Source organism: Plecotus auritus, assembly GCF_963455305.1.
Source record: "Plecotus auritus genome assembly, chromosome: 7".
Lineage (NCBI taxonomy): Eukaryota > Metazoa > Chordata > Mammalia > Chiroptera > Vespertilionidae > Plecotus > Plecotus auritus.
Window position 1 is genome coordinate 115,913,851 of NC_137774.1, and position 17,886 is coordinate 115,931,736.

At 40.1% G+C, this 17,886-nt stretch overlaps 1 protein-coding gene across 4 annotated transcripts; it reads right to left on the reverse strand.

Moving 5' to 3' along the window:
* Positions 1 to 569: 569 nt before the first annotated feature.
* Positions 570 to 17,753, reverse strand: MACIR (macrophage immunometabolism regulator). 4 transcript variants are annotated; one of them, XM_080680826.1, is made up of 3 exons: positions 17,561 to 17,753; positions 11,347 to 11,433; positions 570 to 3,300 (listed from the first exon to the last, which is right to left on the reverse strand). In XM_080680826.1, exon 3 carries the CDS (start codon positions 3,275 to 3,277, stop codon positions 2,654 to 2,656), a length of 624 nt encoding a protein of 207 aa, XP_080536952.1. In that variant the 5' UTR covers positions 3,278 to 3,300; positions 11,347 to 11,433; positions 17,561 to 17,753; the 3' UTR covers positions 570 to 2,653. The 4 variants fall into 4 exon arrangements, with proteins under 4 accessions (XP_080536952.1, XP_080536953.1, XP_080536954.1 ...); XM_080680827.1 differs by lacking the exon at positions 17,561 to 17,753 and adding an exon at positions 17,281 to 17,421 and having other exon boundaries at positions 575 to 3,300; XM_080680828.1 differs by lacking the exon at positions 17,561 to 17,753 and adding an exon at positions 17,088 to 17,155 and having other exon boundaries at positions 575 to 3,300.
* Positions 17,754 to 17,886: the final 133 nt, after the last annotated feature.

Genomic DNA, 17,886 nt, shown 5'->3' on the forward strand with positions numbered 1-17,886 from the left:
AGCTGGGCCCTAGAGCAGCGGTCGCCAACCTTCCGGACCTCACCGACCACCAGTGGTCCACGGACCACCGGTTGGCGACCGCTGCTCTAGAACATATTTTTGAAAAGAAAAGTTAAAGTTCTGTGGTACTGCAATGTATTTAAGGGCAAATACTAGAAGATAACATCATCAGTCTACATGGCCAGAAGTGTGCTCTGTTCAGTATGGAATATTCAATTGAATAAAAATGGTGGGGGGAGTTCAAAAACATAACACGTTAAAAGACTAAAGGAAATGGGACTGTTTTCAGATAAAAGAGACCCAGCCTAACCTTTTTTCTCGCTAGGACAGCATCTACCACAGGAGCACCAGGCCATGGCGTGTAGAGAACGCAAGAAGGAATGAAGGAAGGGGCTCTGCAAACACATTTTGAAAACTACTGATCTAGAGTTTCAAAACTTTCTAGGAAACCAAACTTAAAAAGTTATGCATCTTTACTAGTCAGACATAGCAAATGTGCCGTATCTCCAACTTTAACCCCTTCATTTTTGCCACAGAGTTTTACTTGTCTTTAAGTGAAAAACAAAACAAAACAAAAAGCTACATATTTTTATTTAGCTCAAGAAATTATTTAGGTGCACAGGCAGAGACAGCTCGCACAGGTACACAGAATACAATCATTGCCATGAATACATCCTTTACCTTGAAATGTGGAAGAGCACCAACAGTAATTTTTTTAAAACAAAAACAGGGCCTAAAAATAAGTGCTTAGGTGGAATTCTTGAACAGCCACCAGCCTATCGATGGTGGACCTCGTTGAAAGCATCACACAACAATGTGTGTTTACATCACCCTTTTATTTCATAGTTAGAAATAATACAGTTCCACAGGGTAAATCATCAATAAATAACGATGTTTAATCATTAAACGTAAAAATCCCAACTCTTTGGCATCTGACAGGATTCTATTTCTTGTCAAACTAATGACTGTATAGAGACAGTTCATCTTAGTGACCATTTGTCAATATGTTACAAAGGTGCAATTTACGTTAACGTATCAACCGCTGGAAATTTCCAGCCCACCAAGAAATTTGATCAACTCAGTAAGCTATGGGCCAACTTCACCAAGGTTCTTTCATAAGGTCTGCCTCAGTGAAAGCATAATGAATGTTGATTAAGAGTTCCTAGGGGTTCCTAATACTTGTTCTGCTCTAAATAGTGTGCCATTCATTCTGGCTAAAGAAAAGTTACAACTGCACCAGGAATGGCCCATTCATTAATTAAAAGGTGTTCTTATTTTATAAGCAAGAGTGCTAACACCTAAGAAACTCACAGCCCCCAAAATAAACTTTAAAATAAGCAGTACTATGCTGCCAGAAATGCCAATTCAGTAATAAATTGCACCTTCAAGAGTCAAAAAAGAAAAGAAATAGAAACTTTTAAAAAAGGTAAGTGACATACATTTTTTTCCCCAAAATATATTCAAGAATAGTTGAGCTGTATTTGTTACTAAAGCCAGGACAATATTTCTTTAGCAACAAATTAAACCAGTGCAATTGACATAAATGGTTAAGTAATCCAGGATTAACCTATTAAATCTGCAGAGCACTTTAGGCTCCTACACTAATCCTAGAAACTGGAATTTCAATGAGTGCTTGCGCTGCAAAAACCTAAAACTGGGATGACCCGATGCCATGCTGAACGGTATCACTTCATACTTCGATTAAGCATTCGATAGTAGAAATCATGAGTTCCTCTATTAAAGTTCCATTCACGTTCAGAACATTCAGATACAAACAGTATTATGCCTATAATCCACAACTAAAAGAGTCCTTTCCATTTTAAAGTTCCAGATGAATTTTAAATTAGAAAATAAGCCCAAAGGAAACTTTTTCAACTTATGAAACCTTCATATTGGAAACTTTCTGGAAAAGCTTCCCTCTCCTCCCACCTATTGTAAAATAAATACTTTGTATCCCAAATTTAATTTTATTAAGACATGTTAATAACGCCATAAAGAAACATTTTACAGCCATAGAGATCAGTAACTTTCCATGCGGAAATAAAAAATTCATTGCTCAATAATATTATTGAGGCAAGTGAAGAAAGATTATGCTCTTGTGTCAATCGGAAATGTTGGTTTTTGTTTTTTTTTTCAGTGCAAAACCAGTTATAAAATATTTAAACTCAATATTTAAAAATAAAAAGTGGTCCAAAATTCAGCAATGTTCAAGTTCTAAATTTCATAAAACAAATCATGACATACATTTCATAGTAAAATACAGAGATTAAAGAAGTACTTGAGTACTTAAGATATGAATTTCTAATGAATCATACCATGTCAGCAACAACCGAGCAGATAGCATTCCCAATTCGAGCGTCAGAATCATAGAGATCTTACCGTACCAAGCTGTTTATCCTAGCTAAAAAGCTACACAAACTAATGGTCAACATTCTGTTTTCTTTGTAGTTGTGTGCTCTAGAATGATTTCTCCCCCAAGTACCTGTGATTTTATTTCTGTATTCAAAATTTGATCCGAACAATTTTTATGTTCCTGGAACACTTAGCTGATATAACCATCTATAATGTGGAGAGTCCTGTACAGAGTCCAACAGTGGATTTTTCTGGCCGGGTGTAGGCTGCCTTAAACTGGTTTACACATTCCGCAGGTCATTCATGTGTTATTCCTAGCAAACACACGGTCCCCTCTGAGGGTTAGGTGTTGAAGCTGGTACTGTAGCACTTCTGTGTCAGCTGGCTCCTTAATGCTCATTTTATCTAGATTGAGGTAGTCCAGAGATTTGGAGTGAGCCCTCTTACCTTTAAGAAGACAAAGAGGCAGGGGCCCATGGAGGGCCTTATAAGGTTCATAAGGTAAAGATTTAGTGCACTTGTCTCCTGAGCTGGGCATCCGCCGTCGCCTCCTGCCATTGACAGCTGGAATCTCGTACGGTTGGTAGTACCTACTTCTGGTTTTATACAAACGAGAGGAACGTGCAAGTCCTGCATCCAGCTGTTTGGAGCGCAAGGAAGGCACGCCTTCTCCCTTACTCTCTTCACCTCCTGTGCACTTCTGGGCTAACTTCAGGAGTTCCTCGCCAGTAGTGAAGCCAACCAAATAGTTTGAGTCCATGTGGAGGATCTGGTAGCCTGAGACCGTCCGGCGCATCGGCGAGCACGGTGTGCTGGAGCAGCGGGGCTTCTCGGCCTCTGCCTTCCCCGGGGAGCTCACCTCAGCCACGGGCAAGGGCAGGGTGCTCAGGGTACTTCTGGCCTCTCCATTAACATCTACTTCCATTTTAGGCACCAGTCTGCACACTCCTAAAAGTAGACAGACAGATTAGAAGAGTGTAACGCGCAGAACCTTGGGCCAAGCTGGGTCATTTTAGAAGGCTGAAGGAGCATGAAATAACTCTGGCCTGAAAAACAGCCAATGTACATTGGGCAGATTTTTATCTGTCTACTACACATTCCAGAGCAGGCCTGAAATGACTACCACTTTTCAGCCTCTACGAACTCAAGACAGGTTAAATTAAAGTCCGAAGTAAGGAGAAGCCTACAGATAACAATACTTCTCTAAAGCCAGTGCTCCATTCAATCACACCAAGTTTACTACTATAAGCGACATTAAGCATGTAAGAATAATCATACACAGTTTCACAAGAATCTACAAACTCTTTCCAATATAAAAATTAAAATCTTTTCACTTTCCATATGATTTAAAATACGTGCTCAGCTCTTCAACCTGCAACTCTTTTCAACTGTGTTTACGGGGCATTTGATAAAAACGATAAAAGCTGATCCATTTCTGCAAAGATTCAATGTAGGCCTAAAAAGTTTTTCTTATGGTAAGGCGAAGTCTTAGTGGAAGGTTCCCCCAAACCTTGTAAATGTTCCTCCTTCCATATTCCCAATGAATTACGCAAAGATAACCATTTTGTAGTTTAAAAGTTAATCCTAAATACAATAAGTCATTTTTAAATATGAAACATATATAAAATATTAGATGTTATTTTATTTGAACATTTAATCATAAAACATAGTATCTAAGACACTACAGTTTTGAACCATTTAGTAAATGGCAGAAGAATTCATAATGAATTAATAATACTAATATTATTCATCACAATAATCTCATTACATTGTTTGGAAATCTCATTGACAAAAAGTACCACAAATAATGGCCAGATTCTAGAAAATCACAGACAAATCAAATTTTGGAAAATAAAATACTAAGGGAACCTGAATGACAATGGCATTTCTGAGAAACTTTATTTCTACTTGATCCTCAATCAGAAGTAGATAACAGTTTTAAGTATGTCAGATTGCTTACTATAATCATGTCATGTAGTAATTAAGATTAAATATTTATTGGAAAAGGTTATTGTATTAAATAATTCTTATGAATCCTTTTGTAAAACAAAACCTTTTCCTAATTGATGCATTTCCTAAAATTTGGGTATTTGTTTAAGAGCCAAGCAATTAGAGTCCTGCCTATGTGGCTCTGAGGTTGAGCGTGGACCTATGAACCAGGAGGTAACGGTTCAACGCCCAGTAAGGACATATGCCCGTGTTGCAGGCTCGATCCACAGTGGGGGTTGTGCAGGAGGCAGCCCATCGATGATTCTCTCTCATCACTGATGTTTCTATCCCACTCTCCCCCTCCCTTCCTCTCTCTGAAATCAATTAAAACATATATATATATATAGTTTTGAAATCCTTACCTGAGAATATTTTTCCATTGATTTTTAGAAAGAGTGGGAGAGAGAGGAAAAGACAAGAGAGAAACATCAATGTGAGAGAAACACATCTATTGTTTGACTCCTGCACGAGCCCCTATCAGGGCCCGGGCCAAGGAGCAGCCTGCAACCCAGGTAACTTGCCCTTGACCGGAATCAAACACAAGGGCGCCCCTTCCGTCCGCAGGCCGACATTCTACCCACTGAGCCAAACCAGCTAGGGCAAATTAAAACATTTGTTTAAAAAATCCAAGCAAATAGAAAGCTAAAGAAAGTCACAACCTTATTCTTCCATTTGCACACTGCACTTCATTAGAAAATAAATAAACCAAGACTACGAAGTTACCAGATGCCATCCTGTCCTTACTACAGTCCACATCTATATGTCAGCTGAAAATTAAGTTTAATTCCTGAGATAAAACAAATGCTAAAGGGATCAATATAGTTTTACTTACACTGTACTCTAAATCTTAGACTATTTCCAATTTTAATTTAACCAAACACCTTAGCCTCTCAACCCTTCTAGATTTAAAGTAATTGGCTTTTTTCTATCTTATTAATATAAAAACAAATTTGTATTTTATTGTGTAATTTATTTCTCTAAGGAGAGGATGGAAGTAGTTGACTACTGGCTACTTTGATATGCATACCAAAACCTAAAGATTTCTGATCTCATAAACTTTAGAGGGCCGTCTGAAGCTTCATCTAATTTTATGCTGAAAAAACAAATGTTTACTCTAAGCCAGTGGTTCTCAACCTTTCTAATGCCGCGACCCTTTAATACAGTTCCTCATGTTATGGTGACCCCCAACCATAATTATTTTCTGGTTGGGGGTCACCACAACATGAGGAACTGTATTAAAGGGTCGCGGCATTAGAAAGGTTGAGAACCACTGCTCTAAGCCAAATGACAAACTAACCCTTCCTTTCTCACGAATTCTGTTATCCAGAAAGAACACAAGAGAACAGCTTATCGGAAGGCCTTCAACCTACATAACCTGACAGGCAGAAGTGATTCTGATACTTTATTCTGAAAAGACAAGCATAGGAGGGTCAGTGAGGCCCAAACCACCAGGGCTGTGGAGGCAAGGGAGCATACACACAGACTGAGCACCCTTCCCAAGTAGAGTGACACTAAAGCATCAGTCACGTTAAGTGGCATTGGCCCAGGTCTCTTCCAAATCTGGCAGTCTATGACAGTCCATGGATTTCCACCAGCCACCTTACAGAATTTGCACTTGGTATATTATGAACTTCCTAAAATCCATGTTTCACATCCCACCCATTCTGAATTGGGTAATAATTTAAACAGAGGCTAGGCTGAAAGTCACTTTTTTTCCCCCTATGAGGGCAGAAAAATTGCTAAGCAAGTTAATGGTGTACAAAGTCATAGCAAAGAAGAGTGGACAATAGGATCATCAAAAATGTGTTCCCACATGAAGTCAATCCTGCTTCATCAAGGCAGACCATCGGGAATTCCTAGAATCTCTCAGGGTTAGGGATAAATGATGGTAGGATACAAAGGTTTGAGAGCAAAAGGCAAAAGTTACATAGTAGCTAGAAAATAAGTATCTAGAAAATTAGAAAAATGGAGTGAGGCAATGTGTGGCATGAAATAGATATCACTGTTAGATGAGAACTATCACTGGTTAAGTTTCCAGCAGCCAATAACACCATAAAAAAAATCACGTGGTGTGGGTAAAATAACCAACAGGATCTTCAAGCATCCACCTGACAGACAATGATTTAACCTACATTCTTAATTAGATGTGGTTTAAGAACTCTGAAAATTTCCATCAAGCAGCCTAGTGTAAGAAACCCACATACCTGGATGACATGAACAACATACTCCAGGTAGAAAACACGATTTAACCAGAAAGTTAAAGAAATAAGCACTGCCAATACCTTCTTCACAAATAAGGAACTAAGGTCAATACCCAACGTAAAATTTCTGAACCAGAGTCTTGCTGCACTGGAACACGAAAATGCTCGTTTTAAATCTTTACATATGTAGCTGTAACATATAGTGAACGTCTCTAAGTGAATAATTCTAAGGGTTGAAAATTTGTTTGCACTTTTTAGCCATAAAGCATCAATACTGCTCTAAACTATAGCATAGTCTTAAAACTAACAGATCTTTTAGGTGGTTCCATTGGTCTCTGTAGGGTAATCACCTGTACAAGTAGGAATGAGAAGGGTACAACCAGAACTTCTACAAATTGCTTAGATTTTTTTTTTTTTTTTAAGATCCTTTCCACTTACATATTGCCTTTCTAAAAAGCATCCATTATGTGGAGTCTGGGTTTCAGACAAGGGAGCAATGACTGGCAAATATTTCATTTTGAGCTGGGTGGAATGCTAGCTTCTTCAATGCAACTGAAAATAAAACTTTCTATGCAGTTAAATTCCTGATAATTTCCTGACTGGATTTAAATATTGGGGCCAGAACCTGACAGTAGTTACACAATCAACTTTCTCAGGTTATCTTTCAAATGGGCCTAAGTGGTGTATGTACTGTCCAACCTGAAATGGAGGAAGTCTAGGTATTTTCTAATTCTGGAAATCTACATAAAAAGGGTGATGCTAAAGGCAGTAAAGACTGAATGGTCTCAAAGTCAGCATATCTTGATATATGGATGTCCAATATTTTAGACTGCAAAATTTCTTATTAAAAGTCATCCATCGGGAATGAATGACTACAACTGGAGATGGCTTGTTTTAGCAACAAATTCTTCATATTCTACCATGAAAAATCTGCTTGTAAGTTTTTAACAAACTTATTCATGACTAAGCATTTTATTTCATATTCTAAAACTCCCTTGTATCAAAAAAAGCATGCTTGCAAGATAAATGATTACAAAGCACTCTGGCAGACAATGCAGGTATGTGCAACAGGCACCACCCCCGCTGCAGCAATAAGAATAAATGTGAACTGAGAAATCGGGTCCAGTGCTAACTCAGGTCAATGCTAACTTCTGCAACACACAACACTAAAAATCAGAAACCAGCAATACCCTATTGCTTCCATTAGTGCCTTGCATGTATAGTTAAAAGCAAAAATAAAGACTGGAAACAGGAAACAAAAAAGTGTTGTTATAATAACAGAAGCGGCAAGACTTCAGTAGATAGAAGAGTCTAAAACAGAAAATGCAACAAAAATAGAAAAGTCAACTTATAGTTGAACAATTAGATGTGGTTTAAAACTCAGTTTCTTAAACAAGTACCAGGAACAAATGTAATTCTTCAAAGGACACCTAAGGTTCTTCAATATCATATTCTCTCACAGTCCAATCAGTCACAATGGCACTGACGTATATTTATAAAACATATGAAAGACCTGGCCATGTTCACAGGTACCACTATATTTCCTTGAAATATATGAGGATTCAAACTAGACAACATGAGACAAGTAACACTAACATTTACCAGAAAAATGTACACAGCGCACATTTTAAAAACAATGGGTGTGGCACGCAATTGAGAATTTTGGCTGAAACTAAAGCAAATAACCAAACCTCAGTACACATTCAGGGGAACCTGATATACCAAGATGAGCACATTTAAAGCACTGTGACCTGTATGGAAACTGATCAGCTCTGAACAACTCTCCAGGAGGCCAAATTCCCTATACATTTGGCAAAAGGAGCAACATTTTAAAAATATAACATAGATGCCTTAGTCCTTAGACCATCTCTGAAAACAGCTGGTAAGTTTCACAACTGTTATACAAAGAATTCTTTTTGAGAAGTACTGAATGTTTTTTTTTTTTTTAATCAGGCTTATAAAAAAAAAAAAAGTCACCCTCAGTAATAAAAAAACACACAAAACTGCTCCATATGCTTGAACTGTTTTTAGAAACATACAGCAGCAATATCACTTAAGAGAAAACAGATATAACATAACTGTCTAAAATATACTGAACGAAAATGTCATCATGTGAACAGAATTCTGTTCAAGAGGTACCTGAAACAAACCTTTCAGAATAGAGCCAATGCTTGGGAAATGGGTCTCTTAAGCATGGCTATTATGAGGTTAATAATATCAAGAACCATCACATTTTAGTGCAGCATCATCTTGGAGTTCTCCTACCTGGAACCTCTGATTACAGAGCAGACACCCCTGAAGGCACAAGGCAGGGACTTGCCCAGAGCCAGGCAGGCAGTCCCAGTCTGCTGGCTCCAAGTTCAGTGCTCCTGAGTTCATCCTGCTGCTGTGCTTCTAACCACCAAGTGGTTCCAACCCTGCCTACACAGTGACATCATCTAAGGAGCTTCAAAAAATACTGATGTCTGTGCTCTACCCCGATTGTGATTTAATTCGCCTGGGCTCTGAACTGTGAAAGATCGCCAGGTGATTATAAGAAACCTTCATGTCTGGGACCTTGTCAGACAGAAGAATTTCACCCCCTATGAGTTCTGGCCCCCCCCTTTTTTTTTAAACCAATAGTATTAGTCATATTAGTGACCATCATATTAGTGACCAATCGCTAACACCTATTCCTAAGGCCTTCAAGTTTACTGTTCCTAATCCACTGTGGGCTTTAAATAAATCTGCTAACCACACTTGTTAAAACTGGATAGAAAATAAAAATAAACCTGTGCTGAATGAGAATCAGGTCCTTCATCTGCATACACTTTGGTGTAGTTATTTTAGCTTCTCAGAAGCCTCAGTTAGGTACAGCCACTTTGGAAAACAGTTTGACAGTTCCTTACAAATTTAAATAAATGCTTATTAAACAACCCACGTATCCTACTTGCAGATATTAAACTAGGACACATGAAACTATATGTTCATACAAAGACTGAATGTGAATGTTTACAACAGCTTCATTCATAATCATCAAAAGTGGAAATAAAGCAAACATCCACCGACAGGAAAATGGATAATAAACTGTGCTCCGTCCATACAATAAAATACCACTCAGCGATGGAAAGGAGCAAACTAGGTTCACCGTCAGTGAAAGAAGCAGACAGAAAATGCTACATGCTGTGTGATTCCACTTACATGACATTCTGGAACAGGCAATACTATTGGACAGAAACCAATCAGTGGCTGCCCTGGGATAGGGTTGGGGGAAGGAGATGAACGACAAAGGGGTATAAGGGAATTTTGGAGGGTGGTGATAATATCCTCTATATTGACTATAGTGGTCAATACACAACTGATTATATCTATCAAAACTCATCAAACTCTGTACCTTAATAGGATGAATTTTGCTGTATATAAATTACACTTTAATAAGTCTGACTTTAAAAATAAAATAAGCTGTCACATATTTCCAAGTTTTTTGATGATCCTCTGCATTTTCTATTCCTGTAGCTACAAGAGTGTGTGTGTGTGTGTGTGTGTGTGTGTGAATCTACATCTCTCCAGATACATATGTATGTACACACAGTTATAGATATAGTTCTACATGTAAACAGAAAGACATTCTAGCCAAGCTGCAAAAGGGGAAATGAACCATCTTGAGAAGTAGTAAGTGACCTGTCACTTAAGGTATTCAAACATAGAGTGGGAAACCATTAAGATACCTTCTGATTCAGAGAATATACAATTTGAAGAACTTTAAAAATTGGAGGACCAAATTTTGTGCTTTATTTCAGTTTTATGAGTCAGTGACCCAGCCACATTCTTATTTAACATCCTCTAAAAGTACTTTGTACTTCTGATGTTCAAACTTCTTGCTCGCTTCTTCAAAACAAAGTATTAGTAATGTTTCCATTTTTTCAATGTTTTAAAATGCATTTTCATAGATTTGATAAGCTATATCTACTTACCAAACAAAACTATTTGTGTTTCCCCATTGTCCCTTGGACTCATTCTGCTGCTGACTCGTCATTTGGAAATCGTTTATCATGAAATTGCTTTTTTCAAAGATTATGACCACTCTAAGTAGTTCGAAGAAAGGACTTATAAAGATATTGGCCTAGTAGGATGTCACACCAAAGCATGAACTCACACTAGTCTAGTCTGTAAAATGCTAAAGAGTTACAGAGTCATTATTAATTTCCCCCCCTTCAAAGACTTGGAGCCATATGAACAACTGTGTCAGCACAGATACACAGACATCATACTGAAAAAAGACAACTAAAGGGAAACAACAGCATTGCATATTTTTAAGTTTAAATTCATGGTGTGAAAAAGGAATGTCACACTTGCAGTGAACTGCTATCCGTCTAAGTGAAAATGATGTTCTTTCAGTCACCTGCTTCCCATTCTTTATGTACAATAATACACACTAGACCTTTTTGCCAGTCTCTGGAGACTAAAGTTTTTACTAAAATTTCCTTGAAATTAGAGCAACTACCTCTTATTAGTAAGTAGTATATTATGAAATATCCCATAAGACCTCGTTTATCTTACAGGAATTAAAAAAGGAAATTCTACTAAACCAAAAAGCCGAAATTATCAAATATGTTAGCATTTTGCAACAGTAATTTCAGTTCTCAATTAAAATTTAATTAATTAAATAAAAATGTAATAATTAAAATTTTCATAATTATAATATACATATTTGCAATAATATACTGAGATTTCACACTTATTAGTTCATGTAGTTCTTAAAACACATTATGGTATTATGTTTATACAACTGGTTAACAAACAGAAAAAGCAAAATATAACTCACCAGACTAAATCCCAGAAGATGTCACTGTACAATTTCCAATGAGTCCCAAGGGAACACAGGCATAATTTTTCTGCTCTATTCCAGATACTAAACATGAGATACAAAAATAAACCTTTAATTTAACAAGTAACAAAACTTGTAAAGCAATTATACCAATTCTAACAGCAAAACTGGCGAGAGGTACTAATACCAGGTACAGGTTATACAGGATACAATAGCAATTAACTTAATTAAAATAATTTTTAATTTGTTCAGCTGAATTAAACCTCAAACGTTTTATCAAGTTTGTTCCTCTGTGTTCCTGTTGCTTAAGCTCTATCTGGAGACCACAAGTAGCTACCTGGGCTAAATCTCAGGGATTTAAATGTTGGTTCCACCACCCAAGTCCTATTTATTTACAGGTTCAACAGACTCACAGTAGTAGCCTATGAAAGAAATAACCCCGAGGCTGGGTTAAAAAAACAGGTCCTCGCTCTAGCCTAACTAAGAAGTCTATCTCACGACCTTGCTTAAATAGCAATGTTTAAATTGAGGACAACAGCATCCTCCCTCCTCATACAGTAGTTACGTGGATCAAATGAGATGAGACAGATGAGTGAATGTGCTCTGCACACTGCAAAGCCTTTTACGACGTGTGATGTTATTATGCAATTAATTTTTGGTATCTACTCATTTTAGCCATAAAATAGCAACAATAAAATCCTTCATAAGACTGCTCTGACGCAAATGATTGGAAGGCTCTTGGAAACATTAAAACCAACAAACAGGAAAACCCCCACAGAGAACAACTTGAAAAAACACTCCTTTACAATTATCACATTGCTTAAGGTTTCTAGCATCTCCTCTGGCCTTTCCCTCCTACCTGGGGAGGTAAAGGTGTAAGAGAAAACTTCCCAAAGTCTTTTCCACCTGTAAAGGTTTCTTGGTTGTTGGGTTTTCTACTGTTGTGTCTAACCTCGGGGGCGGGGCAGAGGGGGCACATTTTACCTACATAGGTGCACAGGGCCTGAAGTGGCAACAGTCCAACAGAATACAAACAGCAAGGGAAAGGGCAAGGAGTTTGTCACTTTATTACTTTCCTTACCAGCCCAGAAGAGTTTTATTCAAAGGAAATGCACAATCCCTGAATTAAAGGTATTCGCTTCTACAGACTGAGAAACTGGAGGAGGAAGTTAATGCATCACGAACTGTCATTCCAAGAAACTAACACGTTTCAGCCTTTGGAACTTTAGATTTAGGTAACACACTCCCTTTCATTTCTTTTGCCACAAACTATTCTCAAATTGGGGAACCAAGAAACCTAGATAATTATGACTTGGTTCTACTCCACCACTGCAGCCTCTGGTTTTAACATAACGTGAACTGTAATGTAACCACAATGGTTACCTAATAAGACTTTTTTTAAAATATATTTTTATTGATTTCGGAGAGGGAAGGAGAGGAAGAGAGAGAAACACCAATGATGAGAGGGAATCATTGATTGGCTGCCTCCTGCACGTTGGACCGAGCCTGCAACCCAGGCATGTGCCCTTGATCAGAATCGAACCTGGGACCCTTGAGTCTGCAGGCAGATGCGCTATCCACTGAGCCAAACCAGCTAGGGCCTAATAAGACATTTTATTGAAAATAACCACCCCCAAGAGAATTTCCCCAATACTAATATTATAAAGTTCAAGTTATTTCTTATTTAAGTAAATACACTTTTAATGGGGAAGGGAAATAAAAAGAAACTAATATTTTGAGCAACTTCTATGTCAGATGCTATACTCAATTTAATGTTAACAAATGCTCCATGAGGAAAACAGTATCCCCACTGTAAAGTATTGGAAGTAATACTATCTGCGGGTCAGAGCAGGAATCTGAACCCCAAACCGTCTGACTCCAAAGCCCATTGACAATGCTTTAGATATGAAACTTCATTGCAGATTTGAAAGCAGAGAAGCCTTAAAGTAATTATCTAACTCTTGCACTGGAGCTGATGTGGAAGTTTAGAAAATGTTTTTCATAGTAAACAAAGTGTAGTAACTGATTATCCCTATTATGCCAGTGCCAAGTCAAAAATAGAATATAAACACAGCGTCCAAAGGAGCCACAGAGGGCAAAGCCAAAGTGTGCAGGAGCTCCTTTCTATTTCTTGGATTTTACTCATTTCTGACTCTGCTTACTGTTTTGTCTGTTAACAGCCTGCTAACCGTGCACAGGTGCTAAGAAGAAAATGATGAAGATGGTGAAAAAGAGAAAAAAAAATTAAAAGAACAAGGCCAGAAACTAATTAAAGAATATTCCTTCTTTAAGAGATTGCCTATAAAGGAATCCAGTAAAACATTATAGTAACCCATCTTCCATTAGATACAAAACATTGTAATATTAAAGTTACCCAAATATACTTTTGAAATAACATTTTCAGAATACTTTAAAAATCTCTAACACTTGCAATTGATTCTGGCCAATGTTTTGAACAGGAAGGCCTGGCAAGCCATCAACAGATCTCTCAAAAACAATCAACAAGAAAGAAACACATTCACGTGAAATTTTTACAAGATGGACTAAATGCTGCATAGAAAAACAAATTCAAATAAACACAGCACAGACTAGAATATATAATGCTTTCATCTATAAGCAGCTGAAACCAATAGAAAGCCCTGTGAGATTAACCTGTAAACAATGAAAATAAGAAAAATTAAGTATGGTCAAGAGTTGTCTACCTTGAGTGACTAAGCAAAAGACACCAAGCATTTGACTGGAAATGAGGCTTCTACAAATAGAAAAGTTTGCAAACATCAACTAGCAAGTGTGTCAAATTTCTCAGGCAAGATGATAGATATCATCAGAGGTAAATAAAGAAGAATGTCCTTCAAAAGTAGAATGGCCACATGTCTCAGGTCACAGCCACCAGTGCCCAGGCATAATTACTTACAGCACTCCCTTTATATCCCAAAAGTGTCCCAGTAGGGCAATTATAGTGTTATCCTACTCAAAAGTAATATATGACAACGGAAAGGCAAAGATTTTAGAGATCGAGGAAGGACCCTCTGCTTGCATAATGGCTTCCCATACAGTATCTGTTTGGGTGTATCCACTCAGCCATTGAATTATTCATTTACTCATTCAGTCATTCAACAATATTTCAACTCCTATTATGCCCCCCGCACTGTATACACTCTGGGGCAAATACAAAAAGTGAAGCCTGAGACCAGGCCAGAGGGAAAGACAGACAGATGTGGGAATACATAAACATAATATATATAACAGTAAATCTGAATGGCATTGGGAACCAGAGAAGGGAGTGATTTCCCCCCAAACATAGGAGCTCCGCTTGGAAATGTTTAAGCCCACACAAAATCCCTACATATAAAAAAGCCATAAAGTCAGACTTCAGCATAGATCCACTGACAAAATAGCAATAAGAAAAAATTTAACAAGATCAGTTCCAAATCAAAAGGTTATAAATATGAAGGTCAGCACATAGTCCTTGTGGATTTTGGTAAATAAATTCCACTAATTATTGAAGATTATGTTAGGAAAAAATGAGATAAATTTTAGGCAAAGAAAATTGATAGAGTAGAAGTTATGGGTTCTAATTCTAGTTCTCAAAACACAAAGACAAAAATGGAAACAGGTAGTACTTCTCATGTTGTCTGAGGAAAGACCAACAATGAAAAACCACTTAGAAAAAAATTTCTAAAATTCTGTTGAGACTAATGAAAATACTTTGCAACCACCAGTCTCAAAGATTACCCTAAAAACACTAGAAGAGAGGATCAAAACATCTCTCCAGTAACAGAACACTGAGCAGAAATAAAATGATTTAACAACACACACAATTAAACAAAAATGCTTAGCTGTTCATACATGCTCATTGTACAGTTTACTTTAAAATAATCTTTTTAATTTGCAACTCATAAAAACCAAAATCATCGATAATTTTTAAGAAGCGTTAAGTAGGGTGTGACTTTTCTGAAACCATCCTTGAGCTTACAAATTATTAACCTCACCAACGTTGTAAGACAACCCATAATGGGTTCCGTAAGACAAAAATGTGTTTCTCTGTTATCAGTTATTTTACTAGTAATAGCAACCCCCTTAAAGTACAGCACTCCTTTTCTATTTCTGCTAGTAGAAATTCAAGCTAGATTATCAATGCCTTAACATTAGATGAAATCATCCTTCCACGTATTTTAGGAAAAAATTCAGTTTCACTACAAATATGACGGAGGGTAACTAGAACTGCAGGTCTGCATGCAGTCTTTACATGAAACTTGCCTCTTTGGAAGCATACCCAAAATGGGACAGGTGTACACAGTGGAAGTGACGAAACTTTCAGATGAAATCTTAAAACTAGGAACATATTTTGATAGACTAGTGACAAATCAGAGTTCTCTCTGGAAAAGAGTTGATCTCCACCCTACCCAGGATAACAATCCTGTATATAAAAGTTTTGTTATTCCCACCACATACTTAAGGGTTAAGGTGTACAATACCTCTCCGAAGTACACAAAATTACATAGAGAAAGTAAACAGATTTGCTGACTCTATGTAAGATGAAATCAAGAGGTCTCTGGACTCATTAATCCTTATATTTCATTTTGGTCATTTTTTAAAGTTTATAATGCATACACATAATAAAACACTGAGAAACCTGTGAAACATTCATTGAACCTAATTGTGTAAGCATAAATCATGGTCTTGAATTAAAGTACCAAAAGCTTCTGCAATAATAGCCAGTATTGTATTTTAAAATACCTGGGGAAATAAACTTTGGGAAAGGGTCATTTCTATCTCTCTAGTGTCTAGCCTGCTCTACAGGGTTAAAATCAAACCAACTAACAATTCTAAATTGTAGAGTGGCTCATATGAGAAAAAAAAAAAAGTAAAATGAAGAGTCTAGCAACGTCAGAAATGTTGTGTAAGAATTGCTCTTTCGGCAAAGAGTAGCAAGCACACTATAAAATGCTTCTGTCTCCGTTCTTCCAATTCCTCAAATGATTAAAAAGTTCCCAGCCCCAGTTTTAACCTGTGCACCACAGCCACCCACATTCACACTCAGCATCTTGGCTCGACACAAATTACTAACCCCCTGGGAGCAGACTGGCGTGGATGAAGCAGCAGGGAGACCCTAAGGATGTGGAACAATTGCAAGGGGGAAAGGACGGGGCCATCATTCCCTTCGTGTTCCCATCTCTTTTCTGGCAGAGATTTGCAGATTCCACCACTAGAGTTTGGCAGCCTCACAATGGGGCCGCCTGCTCAAGGTCTGAGTGCCGCCGGCCTGGAAACCCCTTTCCCCCGCTTCTCACCCGCCCCAAAGTCGACCCGCGACAGGTGGGGCGAAGGCGGCGATGCCCAACGACATCTGCCGCTTTCGCTTCAAGCCAGCACCCGGCGCCAGTCCACACGCGCGCCCCCGGACAAGGCCGGCCAGCCCGCGCCCGCGGCACCCGCAGCCCCGCAGCCGTCACGGACTGCAGGCTCGCGGCAGTCTGGTCCCTCGCCCCCCGGTCCCCTCCAGATTGCTGCGCGGGCGAGGAGGGCGGCGAGATAAGGCCGCCAGGGCTCGCCCAGAGGCACTATCTGGCCCCGGCAGTCGCACCGGCGTGCGGCCGGGCACGCGGCCACCGCGCAGCAGGCCTGGGAAAGAGCTCCTTCTCAATGGAGCCCCAGGCCCGCCACTCCCGGAGCGGGCACAGCAGCGGCGCAGCGACGGTGCGCGCCAACGCGCCCCGACTTCCGCGGCGCCGCACCCTGGGAAAGGCGCTGCCCGTAGCTCCCCGAGTGCCCGCAGCTCCCGGCGAGCGCACGCCGCGCGCACACGGGCGCACGCCCCCGCACACTCACTCACACGCGCTGCACACTCACGGTGTCCCGGCCCCACCCCTGTGCCAAGGAACTGAGGACTCCCCGCACCGGGCAAGGGCCCCACCCAGTTCACGATACCTCAGCCCCAGCTCGGGCGTTCAGGGACCTGCCCGCCGAGGCCAGGGGTCCCTGAGGCCGCCCATCCCGGAGGCCCGCCCGGCCGGGGTTCCCCGGCACCGCGAGGTCTCCGTGCGCCCGGCCTCGACACCAGGCAGGGAGGAAGGGGCGGCGCCGCGACTGGGGCTGGCACTGGGAGTCGGTGGCTGGGGCACCCCCATCACCACCACCACCCACCCGTCACCACCTTTTCTGCAGCACAAAAGGTTGCAGACGGAACCGCCGTCCCCGTGCAACCTACCGGAGGCTCACAGCTTCTCCACCTCCGCCGCGCCTGGGGCCGCGAAGCCGGAGATCAGGGCGGGAAAGGCTCGGGGCTGCGGCGCCGAGACCCGGGCAGAGGCCGCCTGCCGAGCCAGCGGGGTACCCTCTCCGCTCCCACCGCCCTCAGCGCCAGCAACCGCCCGGCGCAGGCCCCGCCCCCGCCTCCGCCCGCCTTCCCGCCCTCCTCCGGCTGCAGAGGCGCAGCCCGTCAGCTGAGCCCGCCTCCCGCGCCCCGCCAGACTCCCGGAGGAGGGCGGACCCGCAGGAGAAAGGCGCTAAAGAGGCCTGATGAAGTTGGCCGGC